The sequence below is a fragment of the Sprattus sprattus genome (assembly GCF_963457725.1).
Source record: "Sprattus sprattus genome assembly, chromosome: 9".
NCBI lineage: Eukaryota > Metazoa > Chordata > Actinopteri > Clupeiformes > Clupeidae > Sprattus > Sprattus sprattus.
Genome location: NC_137928.1, coordinates 28,407,083 through 28,423,040, shown reverse-complemented (window position 1 = coordinate 28,423,040; position 15,958 = coordinate 28,407,083). Strand labels below are relative to the sequence as shown.

Sequence of the window (15,958 nt, the reverse complement as noted above, 5' to 3'; positions counted from 1 at the left end):
TCAGACATTCTCATTCACATTTTTATATATATTTTTTTACTACTGTTAAGGATTATGTGGCCTGAGCAAGTCTCTTTGTTATTAGTTATTCCATATTGGCCGGTCCAAAAAATGCCATCTTCGGGTTCAAATTCATGGGCTGAGTAGACCTACTTATGTTTGATTTTTTTCCCCATTCCTCTTGTCGCATTAAACTCCCTGTTTTGTAAGTTTGTGCTAAATTATTTATATCAGATGTGATGCTCCTTCGGTTATCACAATTAGTAGACGTTGTCATAATAGCGCAAACTATGCAACTTGAATATGAGTCTGAGTAGCCTCAGATTGTGCTTAACCTGACCGTGCAGCCAAAGGCACCCAGTGCAACTTTATGTAAACATTCAATGAAAAATAAACATTCAATTTCTAGTCTTTTTACACGTAGTAAGTTTCAATAACTCCATACCATTACATATCGACATTCAAGGAGCAAAGATGAGACGTCGTTGTGTGGTGAGAACTGATAGAAAATCGTAAACAACAACAATCGCCGGTGGGGAGAGGCCATTTTTCCATTGACTGGAATCCTGCTTTATTTATTGTAGGTAACAAAAAATAAAGAAAATGGCGGCGATTGTTGTTGTTATCGATTTTCTATCAGTTCTCACCACACAATGACGTCTCATCTTTGCTCCTTGAATGTCGATATGTAATGGTATGGAGTTATTGAAACTTACTACGTGTAAAAAAGACTAGAAATGTAATGTTTATTTTTAAGCCTCGAAAGTTGCACTGGGTGCCTTTAACGGAAATAGTTTTATCACTTCCACCTTCCGTATGATAGCAGAATACTCCCCTGCTGAATGCCTTGAAGTGGCAACCACAAGAGGGCAGTATACGATCTTCGAATGAAAACATTCTCTACCTTAATTTTCACAGAAAAGCGCACTACACGCACAATGCCTATGAGAATGGAAGACAATTCTGACTCAAAATATGATCGTGGCCTTAACTGTGATTATAGCGAGTACCTAAGTGGATAATTGGTTACTCAGTAGATGGGTATAGCTGTACGCATTAGCCTAGTACATAGGCCAAAGCTGTTGGTTCAAAAGTTTTAAGAAACTATAGCCCCCTTTACTCATAGCTTGACCTATAAACCACATCAGTTTACTTTGTGAAGCCCTCGTTTCGGTGTATCCAAAGGCAACCATACACACTTGCAGATTTACGGAGATAGGATGTTCCTGGGCATTGGGCAACCCTTCTCTTATCCTCTCTCTCTCCTTCCCTCCCTCCTTCCCTCCTTGTCTCTCTTCCCCATCTCCCTCTCTCTCTCTCGCTGCTAAAAAGACGGCTCCAGCAGCATCCAACTTCTTCACGCCTGTTGCATCTAGGCTACAGGATGGCACAACCACTGAAGGTCCTTTGGAATGTGAAGAATGGAATGATTCTCTGCTTGACACCGCTTCTGCTTCTCCCTCTTCGACTTGTTATAGGAACGACGGTATGTTTAGATTGAAATATAAATAACAATGCAGTAGCCTACATTGTAGTAATGTGGTAAACGACCTTTTGATATTTTGGTAAGTCGTTGAATCTGTGAAAACATGTTCTTATGAGAAAGTTCTCTGCATTCGCTTAATCATTTTCTTCATAACTATGCTTTCATTTTAACATTTAAAAAATACAGGTAAAAGTCCGGTATTTAGCAGAGCTTTTATCCAAAGCAAACTAGGCCTACATAGGCAATTAGGCATCATGCAGTGTAAGTCTATAAACACACGAGACACGTGAGAATTGTCTGTTACTTTGAGGCTGCTAAATGCGTTATGTGTGTTAAGTTTAGTTGTTTTAACCCTTTGTTGGTGTATAGTATACATTTTATAAATCGTGGGAACCTCTCCCGAGGTTAGTCAATTCCCACTGGGAATTGTAGGCAATTAACTGTGCGCTACTGCACACAGTCATTTCAGGTCTGTGTCGCATTTCTTTGATTTGTCTGAAAAGGCCTATAGGTTATCTGTGATTTTCAGATTAGTGATGAACTAATCTAATCATCACTAAGATTTCATTCATGCACACATGTCCGTTTTTTGTGTGCTTTCAACTGCTTGTCACATTCCACTTTATTTAAGAATTCAGCATTTATTATGTTATGTATTTATTAACTTTATGCAGGGGACGCATTTGAATCTAGACCCTCGGTATAGGCACAGTGTTCAAACTAAATGACCTCCGAAAGAACAAGGTCAAGCGCAAGGTCAAATTTGCATCCCATTTTTTTTCATCTCTCTGACTTTCCTTGTCCTTGAATTGGACCTTGTCATTGCTAAGTGTAACCATATGCACTTTATCACTTAAGGGGCTCATTTCAAATCAATTAAGTGATTTCATTTAACAGTGTGTGCTCTGACAAATCTGTTTATTGTATTGTATTGTGATGAGATGACACATTCAACTGTGCCCTTCTATCATTATTAATAATAACAATAAAACAATAACAGCTGAAGTGAAAACATCTAGAAGAGGAGGAGACAGAAAGAGTGCCAAAGAATGCAGGAATGAGGAAACCATAAACAAACTAAGGAGACGATAGTGAATAAAGAGTGGACATCAATTGAGGGATGTAATGATATGGTAGAAACATGGGAGCAGTAAGCAAAGAAAGATGAGGCAATCAAAGATATATTTTGACAAGTTCATGGGTGTCCTTCTCTTGCATCCCTAAAAAAACCTTTTCTTTAACTGTTAAATATATTATGTCGTGTTCTCCCTCTGGTCTATAGGAGGCATGCTGTGCCTACGTGATTGTGCTGATGGCAGTGTACTGGTGCACAGAGGCCCTACCTCTGGCTGTCACCGCTCTCCTGCCTGCAGTCCTTTTCCCCATGTTTGGGATCATGACCTCCAAAGAGGTACGGCATCAACAAACAACATCTTCAATTGATAATACATGAAGCATGATCTTTTTTTCTGAGAGTCAGTTATTCCTTGGACTTGATTGACTTGTGAATGCCTCCTAGGTGAGTATGCAGTATCTGAAAGACACCAACCTGTTATTTGTGGGTGGCCTGATGGTGGCCGTAGCTGTGGAACACTGGAACCTGCACAAGCGAATCGCTCTCAGAGTGCTTCTCATCGTCGGGGTTCGGCCTGCACTGTGAGTGAACTGCATATCCAATGGCTAGTAAAAGGCTCCAGGTTACATTTCACGACTTGGACTCAGTGTATGCTAACTAACAGTAACCCTGAAAGGGTGCTTCATACTCTTATGAATACAGCCATTGTCCATGCAGGCTCCTGCCTTGGTGTTCCTCTGACCCAGCCTGTGTCTTTGGTTTCACCGTAGTTTGATGCTTGGCTTCATGGGAGTGACGGCCTTCCTGTCCATGTGGATCAGTAACACGGCCACCACGGCCATGATGGTGCCCATCGTGCAGGCCGTGCTCGAGCAGCTCAACAACCATGAGACGGAGATGCCAGAGATTCTCTCCGCCGAGGAGCCCGAGCACCCAGCCGAGCTGGAGTACAAACAGCCTGGGAATGAGAAGGACGCTCAGGGTGAGTAGCAGTAGCAGTAGCAGTAGCAGAAGAAGCAGACTCTACACAGACTCTACACACATTCTACACCAGACAGGCCTGCTAATTTGATCAGATTTCATTGTTAATAGTTCTCTCTAGATAAATACATTTGAAAATGTAATTGATCTATGTAATCTTGGGTCCAAATTTGAGGGTGTCACCTTGGTGTAAATATGCTGTGCTGCCTAGGTGTATATGAATGTGTTCAGGCACTTGTCCCTTGTAGATACGTATTTTTGTTTGCTTAATGCAGGGAAACTTAAATTCAATATGGCAGTCATTACAGGAATGTACTATATCCCCCATATACACATAGCCATGTTTCCCTAGCTAGGAGGAGAAGTGTTCAGATCCAGATTTATACAGAATGTGCCACTCTCTCCTCACTTTCAAGATACAACCACTAACATTAACGCTGTTTGTATTTAATATGTGTCTTTTTGTGCCGCAGTGGTAGTGAATGGGCTAGATGCTTCAGTGGAGGCTGCTAGGCGGATGGGGGCCCAGGAGAGAAGGCAGATGTGTAAAGGCATGACCCTGTGCGTCTGCTACGCCGCCAGCATAGGGGGGACAGCCACTCTCACCGGCACCGGCCCAAATCTGGTCCTCAAGGGCCAGATGAACCAGTGAGTAACAGTGGACACCCCCCACAAACACCACTGTAGTCTGGCCACACATAAGTGTAGGTCATCCAAAACTGCATGAGATTGCATGAGAGGTTATTGCGTCAGTAGTGGTTGGGATTATAGTATTTCTCTGTTGTTTTTGCCCCTTATAATTTTTGTGGCTTTAACCACTTCTGCAGGCTGTTTCCTCAGAATGGCGATGTCATCAACTTTGCCTCCTGGTTTGGCTTCGCCTTCCCGAACATGATCCTCATGCTGACCATGGCTTGGCTCTACCTTCAGTTCGTCTTCATGGGATTTAAGTGAGTGCCCTGATCATCCCGTGGGACCAAACTACCTCTGGCACACAAACCACACCCCAAAAAAGGCTTATCATTCAACACGGATGTTTTGTTTTTTCTCCTCATTGTCTTTTTGACTCTCTCACTCCACCACTGCGCAGTATCAAGAAGACGTGGGGCTGTGGCACTGAGAAGTCCGAGAAGGAGATCGCCGCCTACAACGTCATCCGTGAGGAGCATCGGCAGCTGGGGCCCATGTCCTTTGGCGAGCTGAGTGTGCTGGGCCTCTTCAACCTTCTGGTGGTGCTGTGGTTTACCCGTGCCCCTGGCTTCATGGCTGGATGGGCCACCCACGTGTTCAACTCAGAAAAAGAGTGTGTGCCTCTAGATCTAACCTACTGTACCATCCCAAATCATTTTGACAGAGGAGATCTTTGACATAAAGGGAAAAAAATCAATTACTATAGAAAAGTGTCTTTCTAATAGGATCTTAAATATAAACTGCATTGAGCTTGTTATGGGTTGACAGTCCATTTGATAGAACTTTGATTCTCAGGTACGTGACAGATGCAACTGTGGCAGTCTTCATCGCTGTCCTGCTTTTTGTTCTCCCCTCCAAACCGCCACAGCTGAAGTTCTGGCTTAATACAGGTGACACTCCAATCTCACTCAGCGCTCACTGTGTACTATGAACACTGAAAACATGCTGTCACTAACAGAAAAAAAGCAAATGTGTAATCATTTTTATAACCATCTACTGCACTTCCATCATTGTACTTAATGCAGTGGTGAGCTCTGACAAACAGACACACAGGTCACAGACTGTGTTATTTATGTTTCTCCAGACCCACAGGTCACACCTACTCCTGTCCCAGCCCTGCTCAGCTGGAAGGTGGCCCAGAAGAAACTGCCCTGGAACATTGTGCTCCTCTTAGGTGGAGGGTTTGCCCTGGCCAAGGGTAGTGAGGTGGGTCCTGACAAATTGTTCATAGATCTTTGTGTTTTTACCAGCCCATACGACATGCATGAACAATATGTATTGTTGGCTTGTTCTGTTGCATCTCTATTTGGACCTGTTTCATGTTCTGTGATTATTATACTCGTCATTTTACTCGTTTGTGAGTCATGTCAAAGAAAACAAACCATAAAGTGTTGCTGTCCTGACTCTTCCAGCAATCTGGCTTGTCTAAGTTGATGGGAGATCACTTGACCCCTCTACACAGTATTCCTCCCTGGGCCATTGTCATCATCCTCTGCCTCCTGATCGCCACATTCACTGAATGCACCAGCAATGTGGCCACTGCCACCCTCTTCATGCCCGTCCTGGCTTCCATGGTAAGGGCCTCTGAAACACCACGATACACAATATCACCCAACCATTTATCCAAGCAGGATGGGTTCCTTTTAACTCAACTGTTTGTAACATTGACTCCACTGCGACTGACAGTGTGCTACCTAACAGCTTTGTCATTATGGAAGCAGAGGCAGTCAAATCATTCCTGTCACTCCAGTGATGAATAATAGCAGCTCATTGGCGTGGTGGCCAGCCCGGTATGTGCCCTTAGCAGAGTGTTAAAACACCGTCCAGCAGACAACTGGCCTGGATTTACATGCTTGATTGACCATTCTTTTCAGCTAGTAAGGCTTAATTACTCAATGCCCCCTTCTTCTGGGCCTCTGCCACCAGTACCACAGTGTGTTTGAGGGCATGTTTGCATGTCTGTGTGCATCAGTGTGTGTGTGTGTGTGTGTGTGTGTGTGTGTGTGTGTGTGTGTGTGTGTGTGTGTGTGGGAGGGCATGTGTGCGTGTCTGGTTGCATCTGTGTTTGTGTGTGTGTGTGTGTGTGTGTGTGTGTTTGTGCATGTGTGTGTGTGTGTGTGAGGGCACGTGTTTGTGTGTATGTGTGTGTGGGTGGATGTGGGTGTGTATGAAAGTGTATGGCTGTGCAAGTCACACCATTCCATTCTGACTGATTGCATCACTGATCACCATTTGTGTATTCAGTGTGCAGCTCAGAGTGTGGAATGTGTCAAGTGAGTGTATTGAGAACGAGATTTATTTAGAGGCAGAGCCAGTAGGGGATGTATGAAGTCTCACACAAACCCTCACAATAGAGAGAAAGAGCCAGGGATGTATAGAAGTAGTAGTGTGCCAAAAATCCACTAACTGCTCGGGTAGTGTGGTTTAGTGTCCATAAGAGTCTCTCTGTGAACGAGCAGGTCAACCACCAATTTCCTAGCATTCATGATGGCCTATTTATTCTTACCTAAACGTATATATTGTGAGTGGAGGTTTTGAGAGCGGAGAAACTTTATAAACCTTACCAAACAAAACTTTGTCATAAAGGGAGTGATTAGAGATATGTGTTACAATAATCTCAAAACAGCCACATTAGAAAATTATTACATAGAATGGTTTTAAACCTGTTAAACGTATATGAAAAGACTGCTTTGGCGGACTGGTGCTTGCTAACTTGCGAATTTGAGAAGGTTTTTAGCACATTACTGATACACCATGTTGAAAAATCAGTGGTGCTCTCCTGTTGTTGCTGCTGGTGGTGGTATTGTCATTTCTCGGTTAATTTCATTTTGCCAGCATTTGTGTGGTAAACCCAAAGAATTGAACAAGATTGTCTGTATTCTTCACATGAAGCTAAAATCAGGTGGTGTCTGTATTCTTCACATGAAGCTAAAAGCCGGTGGTGTCTGGTGTAGTGGAAGTATTCTTTATACAAGTGTGCTTTCAAGAATCCTCCTCAGGTTCAATACGATGCCATGACTCATGACATTGTAATACAGTAATCAGTTTGAAACTCAAGCCCAAGCACCTTATTGAGCATGTGAAGCATTTACTAAAGAATTGACGTATAGGGCCCTAATTTAAAGAACTTGACCTATATGGCCCTAATTTGAAAGTGCACCATATTGAGCATGTGAAGCAGTACCTAAAGACAATGACATATAGGGCCCTTATTTGAAAGTGCAATGAGCACCGTGAACAGGCTTTGTGCAGCAGAAATCGCACTTTGAAAATAGGCGGGGTTACCTACAGTATATTTGCTAATTTCACTGATACAGAGCAGGGTGCAATCAAGCATAAATGGGTTGAATAATTTGTGGGGGTGGCGATCAAGTCATTCATTATCAGTCAATTTCAAATATTCACCCATACCTTTCACCTTAACGTTCACACAGAGCTTAGCAATTGTTCTACACTAACGCTAGCAACAAATTCACAGTCAAGAAGGGTGGGGTTTACACCAGAGGAGACGGAGTGCACACAACATTATGTGCATACAATCTATTACACCCCAATCCCTCCAAAGCCTCCAAAAACATACTCTTTGGGATCGCCCCTCTGTGGAGGCCAGGGGCTGCTGTAAGGATGCAGTGGCGTGGCGTTAAAGGTCAATGCTGCTATTAGTTTCACAGCAACGGGAAGGGGACCCGCATGTCTGCGCTGTGTCTCCAGGTCGGGACAGTTAGATGGCTCATGTTATTACCAGCCTCTGAGGGTAGTCTGGCAGTCCTGCTCAGTGAGATGGCGAGTGGCGCCCCTGGGCCACCCTCTCCCTATATCTATGTCTCCTGCGCCTTGGTATTCCATGACCTGTGGCAATTCATCATGAAACCACCTTTGTTTAGGCAGGACAGAGTATTTGCCTGAAAATGTAATGTGCTGTATGACCATGTTATTCACCTAAACCAATAGGCTTTAATGGCAGAGCAATGCTTATTAGGAGAAAATGTATATTTGTGCTTCAGTTAATCAGGACTTTATCAATGATGTATAATATATAAATACATGTGCAGTTTATACTATAGTGTAGTTGTATGGTTTTTTAACATATAGAGAAACTTGACGGAGGGTGACTTTAAATGAAAGCTGGTCATCTGTTCTTTTTAAAAGTTTAATGGAAATGGTGTTGCTTTGAAGGACCTAATTTATACATGGAACTCCCATGTCTTCGCGCCGACACACCCAAGCATGGCACTGACCAACACATATTTGCGCTCATGCTATGAAATTAGCAAAATAACTTTAAGTTATTAAATTAGAAATGTGTAATGGACGTCAGACAATGAAACTAGGGCCCATAAGGTCCTCAGCTCTTATTGTCAGGATACATGCCACATGAGTGTGGATCATGTCTGCCAGTTCTGTAGACGTGAGTCAGTTTTGGCTACATCATCCAGCCGCGCTGCAGTCTAATTACACCCACTTAATGGAAGTCTTGAGTGCTGAAACCAAGCGCTTTTAATGAAAGTCCTTGGTGCGGAAAACCAGTGTTTGGATCTGAGTTATGAGTCAGTGATTATGGCACAGAGGCCCAGGAAAGCGAAAGGGCGCAGGGCCCATATAAGAGGAACCTAGAGAAAGAAGGTCTCTTTTGAGAAAGGCTCTGCTGAATTCCTGTGTGTCAAGCTAACATGTTTCTTAATTACAGTCCCAGTCCATCGGCATGAACCCGCTGTATGTCATGGTGCCCTGTACTCTCAGTGCTTCCTTCGCCTTCATGCTCCCCGTGGCAACCCCTCCCAACGCCATTGTGTTCTCCTATGGCTACCTCAAGGTCTCCGACATGGTGAGTTATTTCGCTGGATGCGCAGAAGGGCTAAGCGGAAAGCCATGAAACGGATGAGTGATGCTGTGTAAGGGAGTTAAGGCGGGAGGCACCTAGCCAAGTTGTGCTGTGCATCGAAACCACTCTTTATCCTGAAGACGCTGCAAGGCTTTGTTTAATTGTGAGATAATTGCGCAATGTGAATGGAGTTTTCTGTGTTTTCTTCTCATGACTTCATAAGCTCCCGTTTTGTTCCTGTGGTCTGTACGCCTGTTCGCAACCCTGCCCTTCTGCCCACAGAGCCCTTTGTGTCATTTTATTATAATGCACTTGCTTTAAAAAAAAAAAAAAACTTGGCAAGTCACAAATGTCGTTGCTTCGTGTCTCGCAGGCCAGGACGGGCATAGTGATGAACATCATTGGAATCATCTGCATCACGCTGTCCGTCAACAGCTGGGGGCGGGCCATGTTTCATCTGGACTCCTTCCCTGCCTGGGCCAACGTGACCGCCGTGTGAAAGGCAAGGACCCATGGGAACGCACACAGGGGAGCTGCTTCTCTTCTATTAATCACCAGGGGCCTGAGAGGAATGAGGCGCCACTAAGACACTCCCTGGCTCCAGAGGCTGTTTGGTCTGCTGTAGTGCCACTCAAGCATCATTAGTAGCTTGTGTAGTCAGTCCTGTAGGATTGTGTTTAATTTATGTATTCCAGATGTGCTGTATTTCTAGGATCATTAATATATCTGGAATTGCCGATGGAAGTATTGCCAAAAGGTGAAACGTTTTTACTGGGTTTCAGCCAGGTGTTTTGTTTTATTCAGTGACATTTAGACTTGGTGTTACTATAAAAGGTGTTGTAGGGCAAAGATAAAGAGGACTGAAACCCTCTAAAGGCTTTGCTTCAAGGTTGCACTACATGGAAAGACTTACACTCCAGCATTACTCTAGCTCTCTCTCTCAAGTCAGTCACATTCTATAAATCAAATAATTTCCATCTTTTAAATCATCTTTACATGTTGACTATGTGGACTTGGTGCTAAATGTTTCAACAATTGTTGAGTATGTGCCTTTTTGACTTGGTGCTTATCATTGGACATAAGAACCAGCACAAATGAAGCCTCAACATTGTGTTTTACACTTTGTGTTTACCAGTACTGTGTTCTTAGAGTTTTCTGTGTCTTAAAGTTATTCATATGGGTTTTCTGGCATTACATTTAAATTAACTTACATAATTAATCAAACTACAGCCACATCTGGATGTTTTCATGCACTTAAAATCCATGAATGATATTGTATGATGAATGGGTATGGGAGTGATTTTCCCATTTTTTACGCAATGCAATGTGCAAAAACTGCACAAAGGTCATGCTGTGAATATCTTGTGCTGTGGATATTTATTATGTACAGTATACACAATGTCTGTCAATGTTTGAACAACAACTATCAAATATGATATGAAAAATGTACTCCACACATTATTATTTCCAATTGTACGATCCATCATGATACAGTGTCTGCACTTTAAAAAACATTTACCTAGAATGGTTCTACAAATCATTTACATTTTTTATATATAAATCATATCAAATTAGGCATACATAATGTACATGTCATGTACAGCAATCATTTCCATGACTAACCTTTTTCAGAAAGTTTCATTCTACATAAATAAATGGTCTGCTCTGAACAACCAGACCAAGCCAAAACAAATCCAGTTCTCAATTAGAAATGTGTGTGAAAGTAAAGTAAAAGTTGTCAGCTTTAATGAGTCATCTAAAGGTCAGTTCTAATAAATCATTCAACCACTGCCTTCCGTGGATTTTTTTTGTCTTATTTTAAGTGATTGACAAACTGCTTAAGTACAACTGTCCTCTCATGTAAAATTATAACTCCAACACTTGGCAGCAGGCTCTCTCGAGTCACCAGACACAATGGTTTGGAAGGTTTGGCACGCTGGTAATTCTGGTAGTGGAATACAGGATTGTGGAGCCATGACCGTGACCAGGGTTGGTTCTAGACTGAGTGACGGCAAAGGAACATTCCCAAAAAAGGCCAGCTGTGGAGATGTTCTTCTGGGAGACACTCTCCTCAACCCCCCTCCACAGCTAGTGCCTCTGTGGATGACTAGGTCACAAACACAGTGTTTTAGCTGGGGTTGCATAAAAATGTGTCTGATTCCAGTTCCAGGCCTTTTGATGAACTCACAAAAAACTGTTTAGCTCTGTATACTGCCACGTCCTACCCTGCTGTTAGATATTCACTTTGTCCCATATACACTCATGTCTTGCAAATGTCTAGCTGGTCACTTTCTACATTCATTTCAATTACATTTTATTTATATAGTGCCAAAACAATAAAATTGTCTAAAGGGGCTTTACAGAGCCCAGTGCCTGGACCCCCTTAGAGTGAGCACAATAGCTACAGGGGCAGGGGAACACTCCCTGTTAATCAGGAAGGAACCTTAAGCAGAACCACCGCACATAAGGGGGGGGGCATCTGCTTGAGGTCGGCCGGGAGGAGAAGGAAAAATTTCATTTTACACTACACACTGCAAACTCCATTTCAGTGTGAGCAGGTGAACTGGATTTGGATATGTTCAGTCATATTACCAAATGCAATGAAGTATTTCTGCATAAATATGTCCATATAGTGTTTTCATAACAGCAAATTGAGTTAATTGTGTTGAATGAGTTGCTCATTGACCTGGTGTCTAAATGTTACATAATCCCAGCTATGTGAACTTGCACACTGTCCCGCACAGAAACATTTGGCAAAAAGTTAAGTGCATTCCAAGGGAGAGACTCTTTGGTCCAGTAAAAACTGCGTGCTAAGTACTTCACAGAGATCCTGGTGTTACTATATAACTATCAGGATTGTATAATATACCATTACCCTTCAGACCTTTTGGCATGGTCAAGTAATTTCAACATTTCTAAAGCAGTTCCTGTAAACACAGGCAAAAAAAAACTATTCTTACCAGGCACAGAAATGTGGTCTTGCCCAAAATAACTTCAAGTGTTTCATGTGAAGACAAAGACCATCACGTTGTGTGCCAGCATGCATGTCTGGACTCTCTTTCGGGACACATGGCACATGAGGCCAAAGCACCTCTTTAGTTTGCTTCTCTATTCTTTACCCCAAGATGAACATGGCCTCGCCCACACAAGGCCACGGAGAATGAATGGGCAGGAGTCCTTGGCACCATTCAGAAACATGCCTTGTGTTAGGTTCTATTCCTAAGGTTACTGCAAAGGGATCATTTGATTGTTGCTGTTTTTGATAATGCCAGTACTTGGTGGGGGTGCAACCTTAACATCACAAAGCCCATCCATTATCTTTACAGCTAAATCAGTCAATCTACAATAAAGTACTGTTCCACATTTACACAGGACAGGGCATTACACCATTTTCACCTGTTCTTCCCCCAGTCCTTTCCTTGAGTGGTCATTTAACAGTGAAACTCTTAAAGGACAAAGCTCAGGCAGAGTGAGCTACACTGTTGTTATCCCACACCTAGATGACTTCATGCAGCTCATGCGGTCATGGGAGATCCAGGATTAATGAAAATCCACATTGCAACACAAGGATGAGACCAGACTTCTCAACTAGACATTTATAGACTCTAGCTGTGGGCTTGCACTGCCTCTCACGCTACCACACCAGCGCACATCACCTCCTGTTGACACAGGTGTAGCCCTGGTGCGAACTTCTCACCCCCATGGAATAAGCATCAAAAGCTGACATTTTTTCCTGCGGTCCTAAACATGCGTGCCGTGAGCCAAATGGCTGGTGGCAGGTTTAGAGTCTGGCTGCCACTATGCCTTAAGTATATTACCCGAAAAAAAGCAAACACATATACAATTGCCTGACGCCTGACCACAAAGTCTCATTTTTGTATTGGGGCAATGAAAAAGTTAGACACATAAAGAGTGTGCATTTAACAAGCAGTTGGACGTGCACTGCTGCCGTGATCACTATGATCTTGGGTCTTAGGGGGAAAAAACAGATATAATTACAGTGCCTTTCTGTCCTTTTGCTGCTCTTCAAAAAGCCACTCATTATCCGAATGAAACAAGCATGCGTATATAACAGCCTCCATTATTGGTGGCTATATATACATTTAAGTGTTCAAAAAGAAAAAGGAAGCATGAAATTCTCTTTGCTGGGGTTGCATAAAAATGTGACTGATTCCTGTTCCAGGCCGTTTGATGCACTCACGACAAAGTGCTTAACCCTGCATCTACCACACGCTACCCTGCTATTAGATATGCAGTCAGTCACATATAGACATGTTTCGCAAATGTTTAAGACCTATGAGTGCTTGAATCACCATCTGTCTATCATACATAAATTGTAGAAGCATAAATTAAAGCTAAATCGAAGAGACCCCGGTCCAATTATTTCCTCTGAATCCAGTCATAGGCAGTCAAGGAAGAGAGAAATGTTTTTTTTTTTTTCTGAAATAAGACAGAACAAGTCAGATACATTATTCAAAATGTGTACACTGAGTAGACAAATATGCACAAAATATGTGTGGCAATTCTGCATTCTTCAAAAAAATGTGTAAATGTTATTTAAAAAAAACTGTATGAAACGGAACAATTACAAAAACTAGGACAGACAATCCTCTTAATTCTTAGTGACCACATGAAAAACTGATTAATCATAAAGAACAACATGTTACTCTTTCAGATAAAGGTGAGCTGCTTCAGTGCACCCTGTGAACTAGCCACTATCCTGTGACCTAGCCACTATCCTGTGAACTACCCCCACCTAAAATTGTTGCTGTACCGAGGTTTCTTTTATGAGAGACTGTCATTAGAGACAAAGTATATTGGAGAAAAAAACTTAAATACATATTTCTTGACAAACCTGAAAAAGTAGTTGAAAACGTGACCGTAACACTAACTGCTTCTGCCCTGGTGGTCAGGCACTGTCTGTAAATGCACTAAACACATGAAGAGCCCCAGTGATGCTCTCCATGCTATCCTCTGCCCTACTTTAAAAACACCTCAAGCAGAGCGGGAAGTCTCCAACCCCACATGAAAACCCACCCACAGGGATAATGTGATAGCACAGCAGTCGTGATGAGCCCTGATGTCTGCCGCACACCATCTAATCCAATGGTGCGCGTGGTGGAAAGGGTATACAGCCAGTGCAAAGTAATGAGGGGAGATGACATGGGTTTGGAGGGTTCAGAGCTGAACTGGGAGTTAAGCCAGGACACCGGGACTGCCATGCCTGTCCCTTCAGGGAAAGGACATGAGATCTTTAATTACTAGAGGGCGTCTGGGCATTTGCCTGCAGCACAGAGGCCTTGTCACCACTCCAAGGTGCTGTTCCCTCAACCAGTGAAAATAGTGCCCCCTAGAGGACAAACACTAGAGACAATACTGACTGAAAACCAGACTGGAGACAATCAGTTATACCCCTATATTATTAACCTTGGGGATGTCACCAGTGTCATTATATGCAATATATAAATGAGTTTCATACTTGTTCTATAATTATTTTACCCCATTATAACAGAGAAATATTTACAGTCTGTTCTACTGACAGATTGTTTTCTCTCTGGCTGTCATTCAGTGAATCCTATATGACTATTAAGTCAGCAGATCCATCAGCAACATGCACAAAAAAACAGTGCATCAGTAGTAGTAATGATTTAAGTCAAATATAGCCCAAACTGAAAACGTCTACACTTCAGTTTGTTCTTGTAATTTTCCTGTGTACAGATTTTTTCTTAATGTAAAAACAAAAAATTAAATTACACTAAAGATCCATAAAGTTGTTCCATAAAGTATGCAGAATTAGTACGCAAATGATGCCCTTAACCCTAACCCATTGGGGTAGAATAAGACAGTGACAGGTAGGTCTAAAGAGTGCCTGTAAGAGTGGGTCATGTTCATCCATCTGACCATCCCCAGCATGATCCTAGTCTGCATGGAATGGCTCCTCCGAAGCCTCAGATTAACCCACTCTCCATGCTGTGCGAATTTGACTGTCTGAGTTTTCTAAAAGCCTTCCACTGGAATACTAATTCTGACATTTGTCTTGTCATGGTAGTACTGTTAAATTAAGTGGGACCCAGTCAATTGTCTATGAGCTGGCAAACGTTGCCTACATGGTAATTTGAGAGAATTTATGTGTTGTGCTGTGAAATGTAAAAGAGTTTGCCTTGCTTAACAAATGTGCTGCTCTTTTTGAGTTCCCTCTTGGGTTCAGCATAGCAGGCAGTGTGAGAGTGGGCACTGCCCTTGGCTTCAGCATGGCAGGCAGTGTGAGAGTGGGCACTGCCTTTGGGACTGGGCAGACAAGTGCTTTTTGTGCATGTTGCTGTATTGTTACAGTTTTGTGTTGTTGTTTTGTCGTGGGTTCACGCCTAAAATGATTCCAGGTTGAGACTGAGCCAATCTGTAGCAAAAATATTTTTCTTAGAATTCAGTTGTTAAACTGTAAAACCAGTGTGTCATGCCTAAAATACTGTATGCTAAGGTACAGGTACTCAGGTACTCAGTATCCATGTGTATCGCCATATAATCACTTATATCCTCACAGATGATGAGTGAGTGTGAATGCTGTCAGCTGAGTATAATTTTTAACATAATGTCCTAGTTAGGGTTGCATAATATCATAGCTTCTTCATCCAACCCTCCTCAATTAATCTTTAATCCTAAAATGCTAAATGATTTCTCTGAGTGGCATGCCTCTTTAATATTTTAGTCTGAGACCCAAATAAATTAGGTGTCAACCATTTATGGAACACATGTGTCATGCAAGTGTATACTTTAAACAAACCTCACACAGGGTAAGATACGTTCAGTAGCATTCATCAAAATGATTTAAAGTAACACCCCATTCAGAGACGCCGTTAAGAGTGCTGTCTATGTCAGAAATCACACATGGATAAACCATGTATAG

The 15,958-nt window shown here is 42.5% G+C and overlaps 1 protein-coding gene across 1 annotated transcript; it reads left to right on the top strand.

Moving 5' to 3' along the window:
- Positions 1-1,439: 1,439 nt before the first annotated feature.
- slc13a5b (solute carrier family 13 member 5b) lies at positions 1,440-9,553 on the top strand (the record flags this gene model as incomplete). Its single annotated transcript, XM_080844196.1, has 12 exons — positions 1,440-1,486; positions 2,769-2,897; positions 3,006-3,142; positions 3,332-3,543; positions 4,016-4,190; positions 4,370-4,492; positions 4,633-4,845; positions 5,028-5,122; positions 5,317-5,438; positions 5,645-5,806; positions 8,920-9,057; positions 9,428-9,553. The coding sequence occupies exons 2-12, from the start codon at positions 2,799-2,801 to the stop codon at positions 9,551-9,553; spliced, it is 1,602 nt and encodes a 533-aa protein (XP_080700322.1). The 5' UTR covers positions 1,440-1,486; positions 2,769-2,798.
- Positions 9,554-15,958: the final 6,405 nt, after the last annotated feature.